The sequence below is a fragment of the Lampetra fluviatilis genome, chromosome 16, assembly GCF_964198595.1.
Source record: "Lampetra fluviatilis chromosome 16, kcLamFluv1.1, whole genome shotgun sequence".
Taxonomy (NCBI): Eukaryota; Metazoa; Chordata; class Hyperoartia; order Petromyzontiformes; family Petromyzontidae; genus Lampetra; species Lampetra fluviatilis.
The window spans coordinates 12,217,166-12,239,346 of NC_136290.1; the positions used below are offsets into that span (position 1 = coordinate 12,217,166).

Here is a 22,181-nt window from a genome sequence, read left to right on the forward strand (position 1 = left end):
AAATGACGTCACGCACCTGCGGGGGGGGGGGTCAGACATTTGTGACGATGTGTGACGAGGGGGGGGGGGGTGAGAAATGTGACGTCACATAAAAATGCGCAACTTTAATTAAATACAGACAACACGTTCTACTTAATTAAATACACTTTTTAATACATGTTTTCTTCTTCTTAGGGTTTGTTTTCTACTACCACATCAGAGTGCAGCGCCACATTAAATACGCACTAGAATGAAAATAGTTTAAAGCGATTTGAAGCATGTTTTATTTTTTTTGGGGGGGGGCAGAGCTTTGTGACGTCATATTTGAGGGGGGTTCTGACTTTTTGTGACGCCGTGTGACGAGGGGTGGGGGGTTAAAAATCGTCCAAAATCGCGTGACGTCATTTATGGATGGCCCCTTTACAGCTCATCGGATTCCTCCACTACTGTCGTGTCCCGTGCCAGCATTAATAGGTGCTCGCTAACAGCACTTGCCGCAACAGCCTGTGCAAGGCTATGCGGGAGATCTTTGCTTTCTGCATGCTGACTCCGAAGGAAGATTTCAGGGGCTGCGGGAAGGATGCTTAAGAAGGGCGTGCAGCTTTCGTTGCTAATGATGGTGATTACCCAGCATGGTGGAAGGGATCGGTTTTACAGGGGGAGGAGGGGATGAGGGAATGTGTTTGGTGGTGAACGCGGGGTGGGAGGATGGTCGTGAGCAGTGGGCGGTGCAACATGAGCATTTAAAGCCCCCTCATCCCCCACCCCCACCATTACGCAATTCTTACAAGAGGACCTCCTTTAAATTCATCACACTACGCCTCCCTGTGCTGCATTGAGAGACCGCTTGAGACGACTGCTCCTGCTGCTGCTAGACACACAGACTTCGCCGAGGCTCTCACACGTTCAGTCGACCTTCTCTTCAGATCAATGGACAACTCGTATCCACTCATGGACGACGGCACGCGCGCCGACTATCGCAAGGGGGGCGAGCCCGGGTACGGGGCTCCACCTCTCTCTCAGCCGCAGGTGATCTTGGTGCCCCAAGGAGACCGTTCGCCGGCTGCTGGCATCCGAGATTTCTTCGCCTGGTCACTCTTCAACTTGATCTACTTCAACGTGTGCTGCATGGGTCTGGTGGCCACCATCTTCTCCGTCAAGGTCGGTGTTTTTTGTTGTTGTCCCCCCCTTCCCCCAGGTACACGTTGCATGATTGCTACATGTCACCGTGGAGTCGAGGTGAGCGGGGGGAGGGCGTCTCAAGTGTTGCCCTCACCAAGTGGAGGGATTCTCCGAAATGGGGCTTGTCCAGAGCAGTGGTTCCCAAACCCTGCGTGATTTGGTAATCGTGGAATCCCCGAGAGGTTGGGAACCGCCGGTTAGGCAACCAAAATAGAAAGAAGAGGCATTTTTTTTTCGAACAAATCTCTGTTTCAAGAGCCGCGATGCGATGTGAAATAGGAGAACGGTGGAGGCGAGTTTCCCTGATAAATAACGCCACAAAGCGTTCCTTAAAAGAGCCGTGCGGGTTGCCGATAGCTCGTTGTAGGAGTGTGCATGTTTTCGAGTGTAGGGCCTTGATTTTAATAATATTTTTCAAAGGCATCTTACATTGTCCGACAGAAATATGCAGTGTGGCCTCCACTGACCGTGGGTGTTAAATCGTTGTGGTCAAACACTTGACTTTGCAAGGTTCTATGAAAACAGACTTCCTCTATCATATTAAGCCACACGAATGTTAAATAATCTTTTTAACCGCAATCGCCAGTTATTTATATCTTAAAACTTTAAACAGACAATGTTCCCAACAATTCACTCGCATTACATAATTTCTTTGACGCGCGTCTTGCGTATGATAACATTTGCACTCATCTTCGAGAGAGTAATCTCACTCTAAAACACTGTAATGTTCAAAACACAAGTACACCCCAACAAGACTATAGAGAAATATGTGTGAAGCGCTCCAGGCGTATCTATTTTTGGACCACCTCATTTGAAATATTCACGTTGACTCGAAAAGAATGACATGAAATTGAACCCCAATTGCCCCACCTGTAAGTAAAGTAGTTGCAAAGTCAGTAAGGGTGAGTTAGCTGCATGCGAGTGTCAAGGAGGATTGATGGATTGTGTGTGGGGAGCGGTGGCGCAGCGGTTAGCGCACTGCCCAACGAACCCCGGCGGCCCGAGTTCGATTCCCCTTCAAGGCCATCACCATTGACAAATATCTGAACGGGACCTCCCCTAGGTCGACTCGGCCTCAAATGAGTATCTGGTGCGATGCGTAATCATCGCCACTCGGGGAGACAAAGGCGGCCGGGCGTGGTTGCTGGCCGCCAAAGCCCCACATGTGCCTTAGCGGCCTTCATAGGTGCCCGCTAACAGCACTTGCCCCAAAAGTGTGTTAAGGCTACAGGGGGGTGGGGGAACTTCGTCTTTGTGTATGTGTGGAGTGTGGGTCAGTGTGTGTGTCTGTATGTGAGTGAGTAGGTGCGCGCTAACAGCACTGGTCCCAACAGTCTGTTCAGGATCTTTGTCTCTGTATGTGTGTGTGTGTCTGGGTCCGTGTGCGTGTGTGAGTGAGTAGCTGCTCGCAAACAGCAATGCCCCCCAACAGTTTGTTACGGAATACACGGGTGGGGTGGTGGGGTGTGATCTGTGTGCAAGAGAGTGAGAGAGTGACTCAAAAGAGTTTGCAAGATGTTGCCTCGGAATGGCCAAGAGTTATCACCCCCTTCCCCCCTAGCGAGCTGCTGCTGTGGGTAATTGCTCGGGGTTTCCAACACCCCCCCCCTTCGTCTTCATCGCCCTCCTCTCCCCGTGGTTGCTAAGCTGGAGCCGCCATTTTGAGAAACTTGTGGACATTTTAGAACATTGACCACCACCCCTATCCCTTTTTTTACCTTACCGGGTTAAACATTTGCCGAGGGGGGGGGGGGGGTTACGATCTTAAAACGGTTTTACACGAATACTCGATGGGTTTTTAAAACAAAATGCAAATAAAACGTGTTTTGTGGGGAGTTCATAGTTGTACAAGACGAGCGGTTACACCTCACTGAGACCGTGTAGCGGTGTAGCCCCCATTTGTTAAACCGGGGGTCAGTTGCATAAAACACGTTTCGGGTCGATTCCTCTGGGCTCGTGTTTATTAATTCGGTGTAATTTTTAAGGGGGTGGGGGACGATTCTTATCACTTGAGGTGTTCTATGCAACTGGCAACAGGATACATTTTCCTCGCAAATGCAAATAGGCGAAATTTGTAAATACGGGAGAAATATTTCTATAAGTGGGCTAAATTTTGCCGACTTGGATTTAAAATTTGCTTTTCGTTTTAGATGTTTTATCATTTTAAATGTGTCGTGAACGCTAAGCCTAAATGCACGAACACCTATTGAAAACAGTTGAGAGACACCAGTTGACCAAACAATATATAATTCATCATAAACTGGGACCTATTTGCCAGGATCAAAGTATGAAAAAGTAATAATAGGTATTATTTGCCAGAAAGGGTAAAGCCTATAATTTTTTCATATCACAAACTACTTACGAAGCGAATACCCCACAGGAAGCCTGGAGTTTCGCACCAAAACCACACCCGAAGCTGCGATATAGCTCACAAAACTCCACTTTCAAGATTAGCTTTTCACTCAAAATCTGACCGCACTTGAGATAAAAAAGACAACCGAGACCTCAAAATCTCGATGAAAGGAAATAGATCTTTCTGAGTAAATAGGGGTGAAAGATTCCAGTGGGAAAGCGACCCCAATCATGTTTAAGCCAATTCACTGCGTTAAACCAACGGGAGGGAGATGTTTGGCCAAATGTGTGTGAATAAAAAAAAGCCATCAAAATGCACATTGTCTGATATTGCTTTCAGTGTCGTCTTCCACAGACGTAAATCCCTACGGCTTTGCAGGCTATAAAATGGAACAACATTTGTCAATAACACTGCCTTTAAAAACAAATATATAATGTGCAATGAAGAAGGGTCATGAAACGTCACCAATTTTATATTTTATCAGAGGATGGAAGTGATTGTATTTGTGCTTGTTGCACCACTGCCAACGCAGTCTTCACAAATTAGACAGCATTGTTTGTTTTTATTATTTATTTAAGTATCAATGGCCAATGGCCTTTGGAGCCACAACTGTTTCAGTTTTTTTCAGTTTAATTTATTAGGTATAGCCCTGTGAGCCATGCGGCTCTTGACTCGGGTGCAACCGCAACAAAAACATGCACAAATAACATCTTAACTGTTGACCGAGCACGTTGCCTTGTGCCCTCTGGTCAAATATGTAAATAATTGGGTACACTTCCTAACCAAATAATAGTGCAGGCTGGAAAAAACACAAGGTAAAGAATAGGCAATCGGGTAAACATCAGAACGGCCTCGGGCATTGTGCAAACTCGTTCAGCGCATTGCATTGTGCTCATATTTGATCCCAGTCTAAATATACTTGAGTAATGTGACCGACTGATTGAGAGCAACAGTGATAGACAACTATGGGTCAGTTTCATCATCATTAGGACTCTTGGGCACAGTATTATATAGTCACCAATGCTCACTGTTGCAAAGTCTGCCTCTGGAAACTTATAGTGTGTGGATTACCCACGTGCACTATGGGGGGGCCGATTTAAATGGCCTAATTCCAACAATAATATTATTCATAAATGGCCAGCAAAACCCAACTTTTTATCATCGGTTTGTTCAAATTTACATATTTGACATTTTATTCTTGCACAATAACGTCATGGACTAATGTATGCAACCAAATAAGCTTACTTACACACCTTACCATATTTGTGTCTCCGCATTTTATTTGATCAGCTGATGTGACCGCATGCACCGATGATTAATGACAGCATATATTTAAGCAGGCATACTGGGCCAATTTATATTTTACAAGTCTCATCAGCAAGAGTATCTTTGAATTGCACGCGATGCCCAGGCAACTTAAGTCTGCTCACTTGGCAAGCCCAAGACATGTGGTGTGGAGCTCGCGAAAACAGAGCCTGTCTTTGTTGACTGGCCAAACACGTTGCCTGCATTCATCGCATGTGGATGAGGAGGAGCGGTGGTACAGTGGTTAGTGCACTGATCCATAAACGCAGCAAACCCGAGTTGGATTCCTCACTATACCATTCATCGCAATGTAAAAAACAAATTATAATTTTCTTGCTGTGGATTTCACACCTGATGATGATTGCTTGTGTTGCAGTCGAAACATCGTGAGAATTATATTGTTTTACATTTTTTATTATTTCCCTTCTACGAGACTTTACCGAAAAAAACAAGAATATGAATCCCTGCAGCCACGAAAGCTTTAAATAAAATGAATAAAAGATTGTTGAATCAGACTGTGACCCTGAATCACGACAGGTTATGGAATCGTTGCGGGAATCGGTCATTTCACCCACAATCCATTACAAAAAAACCCCACCACATTATGTTTGCCTGCAATAAATAAATGAAAAATACGTGAACAAACACCGTTTCAGAAATGTATTCGCAAAAAAAACAGGTAAGTGGACTGAATCCCATTTTAATATGTGGAGAATGTGCTCTGCCGTTTACACATTGCACTGTTTTACCACGACACCACTGGACGGTCATATAATTTCTAATAATTCATACAGGTGTTTTTGTTCAACCGGAGCAGGGGGTCGACATCACGGATGGCTTAGGGGGAAGAGTTCCAGATTGTGGGGGCAGCAGAGTAGAATGACAAATGTATGGCAGATTCATTTTCATGAACATCATGCTTAATGTTCCACTATTAATCGTGCAGGCATAGGCTTTTATTTTCCCCAGCCTTGGACAAATCTTAAAACGAACGATGCGTCGGCTTCATCTTTATAATTATAAGAATTATGTTTAGAATTGTTACGCTATACATGCAAAAACATCCAAAAGGATGACCGCCATGAACACAGAGGGGCGAGATGGTCGCAGTACTGGACCATGAGGAATGGTGATGGTATGGGGAGGGTTTCATCCAGCAGTGGAGAGACAATGCTGACGGTTATGCACAAGATTATTTTATTCAACAGCAGAACAACAATACCAATTAAATTTATCAGTAGCCATGATAAATCCGTTGCTGGCTGAAGGCTTTTTTTATATATAGTATATAAATGCAACTACATTTCAAGACACTGTAGGGAAGCCTCCCTAAGGAAGGAAAGGAGAAAGATGTCCCCTGGCTGTCGGTGTAGATTTTGACCCTAGAATAGAGAATCCTAGCATGCTCTGCATGTGAAAATAACATCCCTAAAATAACATCGCTGTTTACGTGCGCATTCTCTACACAGCCTTGCGATGGCCACCAACTTAAACTCCCTCTCCAGCATCATTGCTTCCACTCCCTCACACTCCCGTAAAGGGAAATTTAATTTGAACCCATTTCAAAATCAAAATCAATCACTGTACCTTGATTGCAAACCGGGTTTCCTAATGGCATTGATTTTGTCGTGCGCGTAGGAGAAGTGTACCCGTTTGACACGTAGGCGTTCGTGACCAATATAGGTTTTTTTGGGTTATATCTGTGTAAATATAAATGTGTCGTTAAACCTGCCACCACACGACACAGCCAATTAGTCAAATTTGTCACGTAAACAGAACATTGTCAATTAGCTACTAGTTCAGCACACTGCCGGTGTGTTGTAAAGTAAACGCAAAAAATGTACAATGTTTCGCCGGTAATATACAACCAGCCTCATCAGGCGACAGTCAGAATTGCGTAGAAATCCTCCGTTGAGAATGAACATGTGAGAGCTTCTCGCATCCTCTGGGCATACGACACACAATATTAATTTAATTTCCATACGACCGCATATCAAGATGATGGCCAGAAATTGCCCACTGGGCAATCAGTCTGCCCTTAATCAAGCTTGAGGGCACGGAGTCCACAGCACAGATGGCTGTTGGGAGTTCCAGATATTGAAGGCAGAAGAGTGAGATGAGTGACGTGAGAGTGCAGCTTCACTTCACTTCCTAGCATCCAGACCTCAATTTCCAGGGCACATGAATAAACGCTGTCGAGAAAGTCCCATATACAACTATTTTCATAAGCCAAATGCGGGGCTTAGCAGTTGTTGACCTTTCCCTTGCCACCATTAGTGGTTAATGTTTGACGTGACTAGAACGTTACTCACTGGTCCATGCCACAGAAGCCTACCACATTCTCCAGATTGTAAGAAGCTCCAGAGAGTAAGATGGACGACCACATTTTAAAAATGAAAAACACAAGATGGAAAGTGTGTCATAATCCGGAGAACAAGGTAAAGCTGCAAAGCATTCTGGGGGTTTGCGCAATGAGATGCATGTTTTTCAAATTGCACATTACAAACATCTTGGGGTCCCGTTTCATGTTTTGGTAAACGTCTGTCTCTTTTGTTATAATTTTGAGCGACGACTTACCGATGGCTCCAGGGACATGGATCCCTGTTACCACTGCCGCATGAAAATAATGGGGGAACATTATTTATAGCTAACTTTTTAAAATCGTCTATACATCTCCTGCCAATCTCAATACACCTATTGAATGTGTTAAGTCTTCTGTAAGATATGGAGCCATCACTTTCACAATATTCAGGTAAGGGGCCGTCCATAAATGACGTCATGCAATTTTGGACGATTTTTGACCCCCCCCCCCCTCGTTACATGGCGCCACACAAAGTCAGACCCCCCCTCAAATATGACGTCACAAAGCTCTGCCCCCCCCCAAAAAAAAATATAAAACATGCTTCAAATAGCTTTAAACTATTGTTATTGAAGTGCGTATTTAATGTGGCGCTGCACTCTGATGTTGTAGGAGAAAACATTTTTTAAAAGTCTATTTTATTAAGTAGAACGTGTTGTCTACATTTATTTAAAGTTGCGCATTTGGATGTGACGTTACATTTCTCAACCCCCTCCCCCCTCGTCACACATCGTCACAAATGTCTGACCCCCCCCCCCTAGGTGCGGCCTCTAAGTGGGTAATTAGAAATCGATGGGATATCAATAAACGTATCGCCCTGTATTACTAACAATGGAGTAAATGGCAACGGTGCTGTATTCATACCTGTCAACCCATACGGTTTACCTGTATTCTTGTACAGGGAAATATAATTTTCAGGTCCATATGGCATACGGCCGCTTCAATACAGGCACTTTTTGTCTATTTGTGCTTCTCCCTTGTGATGGGATTTTGTAGGATGAACGTTGAGGTTTATAAGGGCACGGGGTGATCAATAAGGTCTAAAATGGTCTGTCATAAGGGAGGCACTGATAAGGGGTTGACAGGTATGTGTATTTTTGGCCAGTTTTCACCCACAATTGGATGGGAATAAAAACATTTTTGTCTAGATGAAAATATAGCCAAATGATTTGTAGTGCTTCCTCGCAATTGCACTCACAAAGTTCTTTCTAAATGCCCTGTTCAGCAGCTCTGCTGCGTTTTTGCGACACATGCTGGGAGTTTAATGAATTAAGAGCTACACTGCCACCTCCATGAAAGCTTGCTTAGTAGTCTTATGAATGTTCCTTATAATTTAATGCATTTTTCCAATTGTGTGCGTGTCTTCTCCGGCCTGCAGTCACGGGACCGGAAATATCTGAACGACCTGCAGGGAGCCACCGAATACGGAAGAAAGGCCAAGATCTTCAACATCATCTGCCTCATCCTAGGGATCATTTTGACCATCACAATAATAGGCATCTATGCGAGGATGTTCATCCACCTTTCGCAGCAGGTTCACAGAGATCAGGACTCCATTAACGGCTGAGAGCGGGACATACACACAGGAGAGGCACGCTGTCAACACCAAAAATAATTTAAGGCACTCGGGTTAAACGCCAGACATGGAGTTAGGTTCATGGTTAGGTCAAGTGCTAAGGGTTGGTTTAGTCGTTTGTTTTAAATTAACAGTAAGCTTGTGGATAAGCATTGCTCCCATAATGATGTGTTTCCAACCTGTGGCGTTGAACGGTTGGTATGGGACTTGGCGCGATAGATCGATAAACCCACCGTGTCCTCGCATGCCCACCATTATCCACGTTTGGCCTATTCACTTGTAGTTCTTTTGTTACTGTAGGGGCCCTGATTTCATATTGGTGAATATTTTTTTCATGGGAAAAAAAACATCCCGTTGGTGTCTATCATCAAAAATGGGTCGTACTGTTAACACGATGGCTTTTCGGGCATGCCATCAGAATGTTAATCTAACCATTGGTGTTCACAGCGAGCTTTTCCGTGATCCTCTACGCACACACAGACACACGCAACACGTGTACGGAGACGCAGGGACACACATGACACCACTTTTCGTTACATGCATTGTAGATTTGTATCTTGTGATAAGAGCCGGTGGGAAGATTGCAGGTGGGTGGGGGGGGTTCGCTGGGTTGGCGGTGTAGTTGTATGTGTTAGTGTGCGTACGTATAGCTTTTCGACAATGTGCTTTCGGGTTGTACTGCCCGCCGTTTGCCGTGACGTCCTACGTTTCGCGCTGTGTGCTGGGAGCCTCTCACGAAATGAAACACCACAACACAACCAGGTAACACATGGGAAAGCTATACAGCGCTACCTGCAAAAAAACACAAATGTAGTGTGGTAGTGTGTGAGCTTCATATTCTCTTGGGGTAAAATAGGGCTTTGGAATGCTTTTTGTTATCCAATTGTGTGTCTAAAGCTTTTTAGGCTCGGTGTTTGCATGGTAAACTGCTTAGGCCACACTGTTTCTAAGACCGATGTGACCTGTGCCTTTCGCAAACCAAAGCAAGCGTACAGGCGGCATTGTTATTAGAACCACACCTGCACCGACTCTTATCGACGGGAAGTATATGCGGTATACAGCCATTCTGTTTTTATAAAAAATCATGTATTTGGTTTCGTCTCTCTTTTTAATCGTGTATATTTGTGTTTAACTCACTTTGATTACATATGCAGTTGGCACAATGGGCTTATATTTTCACGTACTAATTGCATACTGCAAGATCGTAAAAACAATTTTACAGCAAATATAATTATGGTTTTGTCCAGATGACCTCGAGTCTTTATGTTTAAGTGTCGAATGAAATTATAACATTCGCTAAACGTTATCTTCTTGCTTATTGTATGCCTTGTTATTCAGCAGGTCGCACATATAATGCTGAGAGAGGGAGGGTGAAGCATTTTGTTATCCAAAGCCTTCGCTATTAACATAAAGGACTGTTTACAATATTTCGATACATCTCCTCGAGCCTGGAGCCAAACCTCAGCGATCCATCTTCTTAGGTTTTTTCGGTAAAGTCACGTAGAAAGTAAAATAAAATAAAAACAAAAATCACGACGTTTCGGAGGCAACACAAGTCTCCGTCATCAGGTGGGACCGTCACAGCCAGATTAGCTGTATCAAGTGATTGATACAGCTTTCTACGTGACTTTACCGAAAAAACCTAAGAAGATGATTCCTTGCAGTCACGAAAGCTTCAAATCTAGACTCAGCGATCCAGTAGCATGGAACTGAATCGCTCAATTGCATGCAACTGAATCGCTCATCTGTGGACGTCCCTGCAATCCGTTGTGAGCAGCTGCGCAACAGTAGAGACAGACCCGCGAGTATCGGTTCTGCTCCGCGATCGGTCGTGAAGTATTTCGCCGTGCGTATTTGTCGCCTACAATTGACCATTACGATCCTCAATCCCTGGCTGCGCGAGTGTGCGGAGAAGAAGCGGCTTATCGCGGATCATTAGGAAGAAGATTGCCACAAGTATTGGTGGGGGGGGGGGAAATGTGTGCAGACACGGGCAGGCTTGCTGCGGATAAGATGACCGCGGATGAAAGGAGTTCGTGAACTTAGCACTGGGCAAGTGTGTCAAAAGCAAAACATAATGTACAAGCCTCAATTGTTTGAAGGATTTTTAAACATAAAGGGAATTTATAATTAAGTACGGGGGGGAGGAGGGGGTGGGTTTTAATTTTGCTGGACTTTTCACTTGCCGGTGCTGTGAGACTTTAACGCGTGAACATATTGTCCAGTCTGATAAAAGTTGATGGTCTCTTGGTCAACGTCCTCGGTTCTCACAAGTATCTCTTAAGGGGGTTACCTAAGACTTAAGTTACCCCCAGCACCAAATAAAAGGGAATTGTTCATTATTTTTGTGACCCTCACATATCCATCCACTCATTCTGGCAGGCTTGCACGCTGCTTGACGCGTAAAAGGCAGCACTTACAGGTGACCATAACCCACAATGCCTTGTGATGCCTCCCATACCTCGCCGTTGATTCCTTCTGCCAGATCCATTAGTTACAACGTCGGCAGCTTCCAACGTCTTCCCTTATGCAATCCGATCACCAGCACCATCCGCTTTTTGAGGTCATCCCCTGTGACACCGTCGATACGTCCATCAAGGACCACTTTTACAGTCTCATCATCGCTGGCGTCAGGTTTCCCGTCTTGATTGAGGACTTCTGCGCGTGCCACTCCACCCAACGCCCATCTCGGTAACCTGCAGCGCCTCCGCGCTGGCCACGCGTTCCACCCAGCGCAGACTCCGCCCGATAACAATCGGGGATCACGTCTCGCCACGTAGTCTCAGCTTTCTAAGTCGCCTACCCCACCCTTTACAAGATATTCCAAGCATCCTCCGCGGTCACTTCTGTAGGTCTCGACGTCGTTAAACTTCAAAGACGCGGCAAAAGGAATTATCGCGCGCCTTTCACCGCCCGCGGTCCTCTGTTCTCCAAATGAGCCAGCCACATATATAAACAACAACCAACGATGCCTGCAGCCTTTATTTTTTTTCTCGGGAATGCATCGCCTGCACGAGGTATGGGCCAAACTCTGCCCGATCCTACGAGACGCATGCCAACGTTTTTCTCGTGGTCGAGAGCCGCATAACACGCGGTTGTCACGCGACCGGTCGGTCGTGCCAGACAATCGTGGCGTTTCTACATTCTGGGGGGGGTGGGCGAGTGCTCCAGACCGCTCCCGCGTCTGCAGGGCTGTTGTTTTTCTTCTGCTGAAATTCCATTTTTATTGACCGCCACTAAAATTTGCTTTGTGCCTCTGCCGAGCCACGCGCTGCAGGATCCGCTCGCGAGCTACATGTGTGACTCACAATCCACGCTTTGGCCACGCCTTGCCAATCGCTACTACGTGAGCAGTGTAAAACGTGGCCTGTTGACGCGGAATATATTTCGACATATATGTGTGAATGTTGTACCCTACATATGGATTTGTAATAACATTGATACCAATAGATACATAGCTTGGAATGCATTTGCCTCTGTGTTTTTTTTAGTTTGAGCCGTTTTCTTTTCTTATGCATTCTTTGTGTGAGCTTCACATATCCAGTGCATCTGCGAAGGGGGTCTGGGAGGTTTGAAATTCTTTACATTTGGAAATCATTGTGTGAGCTGGGAGGGCATTAATAGTGTTTGCACAGGAAACGGTTGTGGCCCCATAACTTCTACCAGATGCATTTCAGTTACTGAGCACCCCCCCCCACCCACTCTGACCCGTCCTAACGATGAGTTGTAAACACGGTGTGAGTTTAAGCATCACGGCAGAAGAATTGAACATTTGAAGCCGCCCTGTGCTGCAGCGGTGCCTGAGAGCGGTGGGCGTAGCTTTTGAGTGTGCAGGCGATGCAACTGCACAGACGCCCCACACTGTCAGAGAGGGGTGGGGCTGCACTGGGACACGAAAAACAGAGGGGGTGAATTGGATAGGGTGCTTCATTGTATTACTTTCCCCAGGGCCCATACACCACTGGCTGGGAAGACTCATTATAAGGGTAAATGCGAGCCACAAAACGGCTCCCATTAAATGAAAGCCTTCAGGCCTTGTTATTTAACCAAGTTGAAACGGTTCGAGCACAGCATGGAGATCATTATTATTATTTGTTTCTTTCGGTTAAGTCACGTCTAAAGATAAAATAATAAATTAAATTAAATAATAGAATACGACGTTTCGATTGCAACACAAGCAATCATCATCAGGTATAATGAAATAGCGACATAAAATCTAACCAGAAAACTATAGACAGACATATTAGCAGACAGATATCACCAAGATACATAGCGAGAGCAACACAGGTGACAGAGAGGGGTGATCGTCTCTGTGTGGTGGCCTTAAATAGACAGAGGGGGGGGCGGAGGCAGAGAGAGGGAGGAGGGTTAGAAAAAATTAGCATATCAATGAGTGGTCAACAGACGTGGTGCTGCGAATGCGATGGCACGGCAAGCAAGCCTGAAAATCAGGAGAAGGACACACTAAAATTAAATAACCTAGTAAAATATCGAAATGTAATGTAATACAACACAGAGGGTCGGTCAACACACAATTAACGCACAATTAACACAGAGGGTCGGTCAACACACAATTAAATTAAGATTGAACCACTTCTACGGGGAAGTTTTAAGCTTATCTTTTTTTCTCTCTCTCTGGCGACTTGTTTTCTCTGCCTGTGTCCTCTCTTTAGATTGTTCACACTTAAATTCTAACTTAGCAATCTTTGAAATACGTAATCAACCAGGCTATGCGTTAATTGTGTGTTGACCGACCCTCTGTGTTGTATTACATTACATTTCGATATTTTACTAGGTTATTTAATTTTAGTGTGTCCTTCTCCTGATTTTCAGGCTTGCTTGCCGTGCCATCGCATTCGCAGCACCACGTCTGTTGACCACTCATTGATATGCTAATTTTTTCTCTAACCCTCCTCCCTCTCTCTGCCTCCGCCCCCCCCTCTGTCTATTTAAGGCCACCACACAGAGACGATCACCCCTCTCTGTTACCTGTGTTGCTCTCGCTATGTATCTTGGTGATATCTGTCTGCTAATATGTCTGTCTATAGTTTTCTGGTTAGATTTTATGTCGCTATTTCATTATACCTGATGATGATTGCTTGTGTTGCAATCGAAACGTCGTATTCTATTATTTAATTTAATTTATTATTTTATCTTTAGACGTGACTTAACCGAAAGAAACAAATAATAATTCCTGCAGTCACGAAAGTTCTAAAATTAAGATTAGCATGGAGATCTTCGTCGTTACGTACACGGGCGAGCTCTTTTTTTTAATCCACTGCTGGATGAGTGCTTTTGCAACACTGGGGGTTTGACCATACGTCCCCACGCTCATCAGCGTGGGTCGGTGATGGCAGGGAGCGTGGCTGTGAAAGCATAGTACAGCACAACAAAGCATTTTGGTGCACTGCCGCAGACCGAAGTGGGAAACAGGATGGCGATGTGGGCAGGGTAGTACTTGCGGAACCAAGTTGGCATGGGGCCTGGGGCGAGGAATGCAATGGGGCCCACTGGACCCATTTCCTTCCCCGCTGCACACCTTGCAGCTTGCGCCACTGGTGAACCGTCTTGCGCAAATCTATACACCAGGGATTCAGATTTTTTTTTTCTTGGGGTGTTTATTATTTGAGCGATTAACAAAAAAATGGATTTTTTTTATACTTTGGTAGCTTTGGATTAAACTGTAATGGGTTAAGATAATTTTCATTCTTTTATTTTTTTTAATCAGTTAATACTTGTCCTAATTTTTTTTGGAAAATAATAACCAGATAATCTTTAGTAATAGAAAAAAACATTGCTCTTTTCTGGAGAGATTGCGATAAATGATTAAATAACTTACATATATTCAATCTTTTTTTCCATGAACGAAATTTTTAACTCGACACAAATGGAATAACCGTTTCTGTTGTTTTCGTGTTTATTGCGTAAGAGCCGAAGGACCAAGTGGCCCGCAATCCTAAGCAGAGTTGAGCCAGAATGGTGCTGGGATGGGTGAAGACTATTCAGAACAGGTGCTATAGGCAGTGGGGCTACATTGTGTGTGTGTAGCAGAGGGCAGTGCAGAACAATCCTTTATTGTACTCTACTTTCACGGTCCCGCACCTGTACTGACCAGCGGCGTGAAACGATAGCAATGTAACCCCAAGACACGAAAGATGTGGGTATACCGTTCATCCAGCAGTGGATTAGCCCCCCCCCCCCACGCCAGAGTGCGGATAAGAGGAGTGGGGGGCCCAAGGGGGGGGGGGCGTGAGGGAATAACTGTGGTAGTAGCGATAGGAGAGCAATATGGAGGTGCGTTGACCGACTTTAACTCGAATCCTAGGAAAGCTAAGTTCAACTTCGCACATCTCGAGTTCACTGTTCCATAGCAAACAAGGAGCTTGACCATGGTGTCATCTTAATAGCTGTGTGTGTGTTTTTATGCCACTGATATTGCCAAACTTAGACGGTTAAGTGTCAGTGAAGAGCGTCACGTCAAATGTATTTAGGACATTCTGATAACCGAGGAATGCCACTGCATACACTCTGCCGCCAAGCGAACTTGTGAGTGCTGTTGCAATGTACAGTTCATAAATACTACTACTTAAGGGCCCTCTATACATTCAGGAAAGCCCCAACATTAATCGCAAGCTCGGTTTTTTTTTGCTTTTGTTCAGGAGGGACCCGCCACATGCGGAGTGTTTGGCTAATTCCACGGTCACACGAAACAAAGTGTGCGTGAGGAAATCCGCGAGGGCGCGAACCTCTCACCTTCACGAGGGGATAACAGTCGCAGCTCTGCACGCGAATGGATTCTCAAACCTCATTGAGAGGCCCGCAGAGGAAGATGGTGCGGCCCCTCCCCCCACCTCCCCCCCCAATGAGAAGTTCAGCCGCTTTGTAATGTTCTGCACATGTGCAGCTTTTGTCCATCCATTGTCGGCGTATCTGATTTTTTTTGTTACAGAAAGCTAGGCAGATGTGATTATGAAGTATTATTTTCAGCATATATGCCAAGTCCCTCCCTATAGGCTGACTCCAAATAATCATGAGCGTCATTGTGGAGACTGTAAAGCAGGGATGGGGAACGTCCGGCCCGCGGGCCGTATAAGGCCCGCGAAATCATTGGGTCTGGCCCTGCCAAGGCAACCGCAGGCGGGACTCGAAATTAAATAAATCTCGGAGCAAACCTGGAAAAGCAGTTGCGAGTAGCAACATCATCAATACCAGCTAACATCACACGCCTCACCAAAGAGACGCAGTTCCAGCCATCGCATTAGGGGTGAGTTAATTAAATGTTTGACCAAATATAACAGGCTAATTTTTAAGTTGATAATTTTGTATGGCCCGCGAATGATGTTATATAAATATCCAAATGGCCCTTGGCAGAAAAAGGTTTCCCACCCCTGCTCTAAAGAATTTAATTCAATAATAAGTACGTCCGATTTATAACGAGCACAGAATTCGTGTAGCGAGTCGCTCACAAAAGTCAGAGGTGCGGCAGTCCATGAAGGAGACAATTCATCTCCTCCAGGTGTCTTCTCTCCCGCATTCTTAACGCAAAGCCATTGTCCCCACGGCCCTCTCCGGGGGTGATACTTTCAGCAGCATTGACCGGGTTGCAACGTGTGCACCGGTTTCGATACATAGCGTCTCATCAGCGGAGTCATGCCTGCTTCAAGCAATGCTGCTGAACTGCCGGACGTTTAGAATAGCACTCCCCAGCATTTTTGGCACCAGGGACCGGTTTCGTGGAAGACAATTTTTTCACGGACTGGCGGGGGGGGGGAGTTCATCATTGGGTTTTTCCCCATTTTCAAAGAAGCTCTCCAGCGACGTTTGTTTTTGACTGATTTTGGCTAGGGGTTAGCAGCTTGTGGGCTTACCACAACTGTGACAAGTGCGCAGTGCGGGAAAGAAACGCGGACGGAAGTGGTAAATACAATAATGGGCGGGCCACACGCGGACTCACCACTCACCTCGTGCTGTGCGGCCCGGTTCCTAACAGGCCACGGACCGGTACCGATCTTCGGCCCGGGGGTTGGGGACCCCTGGTTTAAAAGACAGGAACCCTCTCCCAAAAGGCGTGGGTGCTGCCTGGTCCAACACAATCTTATACGATACGTAACTCCAAATACTAATTTGAGTTGTTGTGGTTAAAATAAAAAAAAATAGATGACAAGCAATGCTAAGAGTATATCTACAGAGTGCTATTGAAACGACATGAACGACGAACTACTAGGAGCTTTCGCGACCAATATCATCCATAATACAAGTTTTTTGGGTTAGATCGCATAAATATATAAATGTGTCGCTAAACCGGCCACCACCGACACAGACAATCGGTAAGGTTTGTCACGTAAACATAACATGCCAATTCGTTACTAGTACAGCACACCGGTGTTTTGGAGAGCAAAGCCACAACATTTACAATCTGAGTACGACGTTTCGCAAGACGACAGCCACAAAACTGGCAGTCGCATAATGAAGCGAGTTGTAATTACTGGCGAAACGTCGTACTCAGATTGTAAATGTTATGGCTTTGCTCTCCAACACACGACCGGTGTGCTGTACTAGTGTAGTGCACTGACTTCGGAGACGATGTTTTAGAGGCACCTTCTTTTATTAACACACACGATCTCGCCTGCACACACTCCGTACTCGCTAGCCTTTGGCACAACACTCGCCGTCTAGCATCGGCGGCGCTGACCAAGACAGTTGACAGGCCATCTAGCAGCGCGACGTCGAGCGAAGACTGCAACGACATCTATGACGAGACGACATCTATGACGAGACGATCCAATTCCCACAACGGCAGCCTCGAGCTCCCCGCTCTCGGCCCCTTTTATCCTAGCAGCGTGGCCTGGCTCTGCCCTGGCCACGCCTCCCTTCTCGGACCCACTGGCAGGTTCCAGGGGCTTCCAGATGGGCCCCTCTATGACCCTTCCCCAGTTCTTCCGCCCTGCCAACACACCCGTGTATATGCTCACTGCCGTGTGTACTGTTTGTACACCGCAGTTGCCGCTGTTGGTCACCAGCCGGTGCTATTACACTACACTAGTAATGAATTGGCCATGTTCTGTTTACGTGACGAACCTTACTAATTAGCTATATCGGGTGCTGGCGGGTTTTAACAACAAATTTATATATTTACGCGGTCTAAGTCAACAAAAAAACCTATATTATGGTCAGTAACAATACTAGGTCCGGGCTTCGTGCTCGGTCTTGAAGCTTGTTCCTTCCCTTTAACATCCCCTTCTCTTGTACTCTGCCCTTTTATATCATTTTACCCCCCCCCCCTTTCTCGAATGCTCCCTCACTCTTTCCCCCCCTTAGACAATCCCCGTCCTTCTCCCTCTAACGCAGGGGTGGGGAACGTCCGGCCCGCGGCCCGTATAAGGCCCGCGAAATCATTTGGTGTGGCCCTGCCAAGGCAACCGCAGGCGGGACTCGAAATTCAATAAATCTAAGAGCAAACCTGGAAAAGCAGTTGCGAGTAGCAACATTATCAATACCAGCTAACATCACACGCCTCGCCAAAGAAAAGCAGTTCCAGCCATCACATTAGGGGTGAGTTAATTAAATGTTTGACCAAATATAACAGGCAAAATTTTTAAGTTGATAATTTTTTATGGCCCGCGAATGATGTTATAAATATCCAAATGGCCCTTGGCAGAAAAAAGGTTCCCCATCCCTGCTCTAACGGATCCCAACCGTAGCCAATGGAGTTTTCCCGCCCAATTCTCTTTAAAAAAACGTTTTTTTCTCCTCCAATCACCTCACAAGCCTGCCGCACGACCAATCCCTGTGGAGGCCTCTCGCCGCCAATCGGAGACCTTGATCGCTTTTTGAATAACCGTTATGCTGCACATTGGCTTGGGGTTGGTGAGTGTTTGTTAATTTCGGCCATTGTACACTATGAAGCAAAGGCCAATTGTCTGAAACGCCGCCCGTTAAATATTTCAAACGTTCAGGCCACAGTGGTGTGGACAAATATATGTGCGTTTGTTTTAGAGGTAAATATAGAGTGAGGTTGCAAAGAGTCCAAAAAACCCTGTGCGTATTTTTAAACTCCCCCGCCGAGGTATGTAAGTTTGTTTTCCTCTATAGGACGTATATGTGCGACACTGCAAATAGTAGTCCCAAAATACACGCTCAGGCACGGGGCGCACGATAAATCCTGAGCCTTACAAGGCGCCCAGTGACATAGGCTGAGAGGGCCACTCACAAATTGAACCAACAACGTTGAGCAGTCCGCGTGTCTCACGAGCCTCGACGGTTTTGCTAGTGCAAAAGGCCGCTTGCGAGTATAACAACGCTAGGATACCATCGTAATATGTGACGACGCTATCATTTCACCGTAAGATGTGACAATGCCACGATATCATCGTAAGATCTGACATATCATCCGTTCTGAATATTCAATTGCACTTTTTTGGGAAACGCGATCGTCGCTAGAATTGTTTCCTTTGGTGGGTGACATGAAACACGACACCTTCGTGGCTGCCGTACCTCAAGCGATTTCTACGGTGTGTGTGTGTGTGACGTCTACGGTGTGTGTGTGACATCTTCGGTGTGAGTGACATTTGAGGTGTGTGTGTGTGGCGTCTATGGTGTGTGTGACATCTGCGGTGTGTGTGTGTGACATCTGACAGACATCTGCCGATACCTCTGACATGTCTTAGCGTTGTCCTGCACGTTGGGTGAACACTAATACCTCACACCAAGAAATACCCCTGAGCTCCGATTCACGTAACTCGGGGATTTTGATCTGCATGGGTTTCCTCCAGATGATGTCGGACGTGATGGGAGCCTCGCTCCCCCCTAGGTCGACTCAGCCTTAAAGTATCTGGTGCATGGTGTAAAATATCGCATCAAGGGGTAGTGGAGTGTGTTGGCCACCTGGTACCCACTCGTGCGTCGAGCAGGCCTTAATAGGTGCTCGCTAACTGCTCTTGCGTTGACAGCATACGCCTGTCCCCAGCATGGAACGTGGGGCCAACGGTGTTCCATGGTTGCACACACATAAAATATGGTTCATGTAATTCTAGATTTGAAGCTTTCGTGACTGCAAGGATTCATATTCCTAGGTTTTTTCGGTAAAGTCACGTAGGTAAAAAAATTAAATTTAAATTAATAAAAGTTTAAAAAAAATAAAAATCACGACGTTTCGGAGGCAACACAAGCTTCCGTTTTCAGGTGGAACCGTCACAGCACGCTTGCTGTATCATTTACTTATTTTATTTTACTTTTATTAATTTTAATTCTTTACCTACGTGACTTTACCGAAAAAACCTAAGAATATGGTTCATGTAATATTTAGTCAGTCTGCCTTTGGACTTTTCCAGATAAATGTTGCCCACCATTATTGTTTTACAAATAGGCAAACAGCGAACCGGTTTCAATTTCTCTGATAGCCATCAGCAACGTTTTCCCTTTAAAAAAAATAAATGATATTACGGAAATATACCGCATACACATGTTAGGCTGTGCACTATGTAATTAGATTCTACAAGGGACAGTACAATTGCATGCAATCGTAGCTGCTTAACGACGGTGGCTTTTCTGTCTCTCCTTTCATGACGGCTTTCTCGAGGTTTTTAATCGTTTTCGTCAAAGCACAGAAGCCTCCCCCCTTTCCTTGTAAGGGCAATTCGACTGCACTGATGACCCATCACCTACTAAGGCCAGAGCTTTATATTGCTTTTCAAAACGCCAGCATGGGGTGTACTCTGTTCCCGAACTATCGGACTTGAGTCCATGGTACAAGCAAGGTGTTTTTTTAGTTGTACCCCAGGCATCAGGATAAACAGGCAAGAGGAGGTTGCCATTCCTCTATGCTCAACTAGTCTCAAATCTTCTCTCCCTCCTGCTCTTCTTCACGCCAGTTCAAGTGATGATGGACGGGTGGCAGGTGAGTATACGTGTACTGTGTAGTAAACGCGGGTCTCATAGCTGTATGTGTGTTTCACACGCGAAGCGTTCACCCGCGGAGATGGAGCGATTACAATTCAGTCCGTGTGTAGGCGCGTGGTGGACCGTTGAATCGCGGAGATGCCAGCGGCTTGGAGGGGCCTTCATCCAGCAGTGGATTATTAACCATGGCTAATGATGATGATGAACCGTCGGCTCACAGAGGAGTTCTGGGTGTGTGTGTTTTTGACGCGTGCGAGAAACGGGGAGTTCTCCGTGCAAGGCAGGAGAGCAAGTAGGTTGGTGTTCTCCGTCAGTGCGCTTGGATTGAGTGTTCGTTCTTGCCTACGAGTTCACGTGACCTCAAAGTACACAGCAACAATAACTGGTTCACGATCCACGTTACCATGACGGGGCTAGGTATACTCTTGACTTCCCACTGGCCGGTGCTGTTAACCCGCGCTGCGATTTTATATTTGAACCCTGCAGGATCAATAATAAAGTGGCATATTCTTACACGTTCACGGTGTAGTTGTAAGTTTGTACATAGTAAGGGTTTGGGTAAAAATACGCTTCAATTTAAATCCGTTAAGTTTCACGACTATGCATATACATCGACTGGTACGTGTGATAATCAATGGTTCGTTCCCTATAGGCTGGATTTGATGGATCTACAATGCGTGACCTCTCCACAAAGTTCAAATGAGAACCGAATATATGTTTTTACGTAACTAGGATAGTAAATCGCTGCAATTGTATCCCGATAGGCGTGTGAGTCTGGGCGAGGAGGGAGGGAGGGTGGTTATTCAGTCCACGGTGGCGAAATGTCAAATACCTCGCCTGGTATGGAGGAGGTTGTGGGTTAGATCCCGACTTTGACGTCTGTTGCATATTTGGAGTTTGCATGTCTCTTTCCCCGTGGTCGCGTGGATTTTTCTTCAGGTCCTCCAGGTTTTTCCCGTCCACATTTAGAATGGACAGGCGTTTCGGGTATTTGACTACTGCTAGACATTTTCACGTGATAAGCCACTTCGTTAAGCTATCATTTGTGGCCATGTCGCTTCTGAAAAAGAACTAGATAGCTCAGTGTGCCTTACCTGGAAACAATAGTTTTAGTTTAGTATATACCCTGAGTATAGTAAATAGGTTATGCGGAAAGCAATCACACTATACATTGATTCTGGCAATCGTGACCTGAGTGTAAGCCACGTGACGTGTAAACTCGAGTCGTGAGTTGGTCGAGTAACGAGGACGGGATGGAAAGCCCTTGGAAACTAATACTTGGAAACTAATACTTGGAAACTAATACTTGGAAACTAAGCATCAACAAATCAGATTTTGTCAAAAATTTAATCGAAGGGAAAATATCTTCATTTGAAGCTTTCGTGATTGCAGGAATCCATACTCTTTGGTTCTTTCGGTAAAGACACGTAGGTATCAAATAAAAGAAAATAAATCACGACGTTTCTGGCGCAAAACAAGCGTCCGTCATCAGGTGGGAATGCATGTATTTATTATTTATTTTTACCTAC

General features: G+C 45.5%; 2 protein-coding genes across 2 annotated transcripts in view; both read left to right on the top strand.

The window, feature by feature from the left end:
• Positions 1-758: 758 nt before the first annotated feature.
• On the top strand, positions 759-12,219 carry LOC144936549 (dispanin subfamily A member 2b-like). Its single transcript, XM_078863741.1, has 2 exons — positions 759-1,140; positions 8,557-12,219. Exons 1-2 carry the CDS (start codon positions 910-912, stop codon positions 8,743-8,745), a joined length of 420 nt encoding a protein of 139 aa, XP_078719867.1. The 5' UTR covers positions 759-909; the 3' UTR covers positions 8,746-12,219.
• Positions 12,220-13,789: 1,570 nt separating this feature from the next.
• Positions 13,790-22,181, top strand: part of LOC144936550 (lysoplasmalogenase TMEM86B-like) — a 41,283-nt gene continuing 32,891 nt past the window's right edge. Inside the window, exon 1 of the mRNA XM_078863742.1 lies at positions 13,790-20,650. Coding sequence (XP_078719868.1) covers positions 20,633-20,650 — 18 coding nt within the window. The 5' untranslated portion in view covers positions 13,790-20,632. The remainder of the gene's footprint in view (positions 20,651-22,181) is intronic.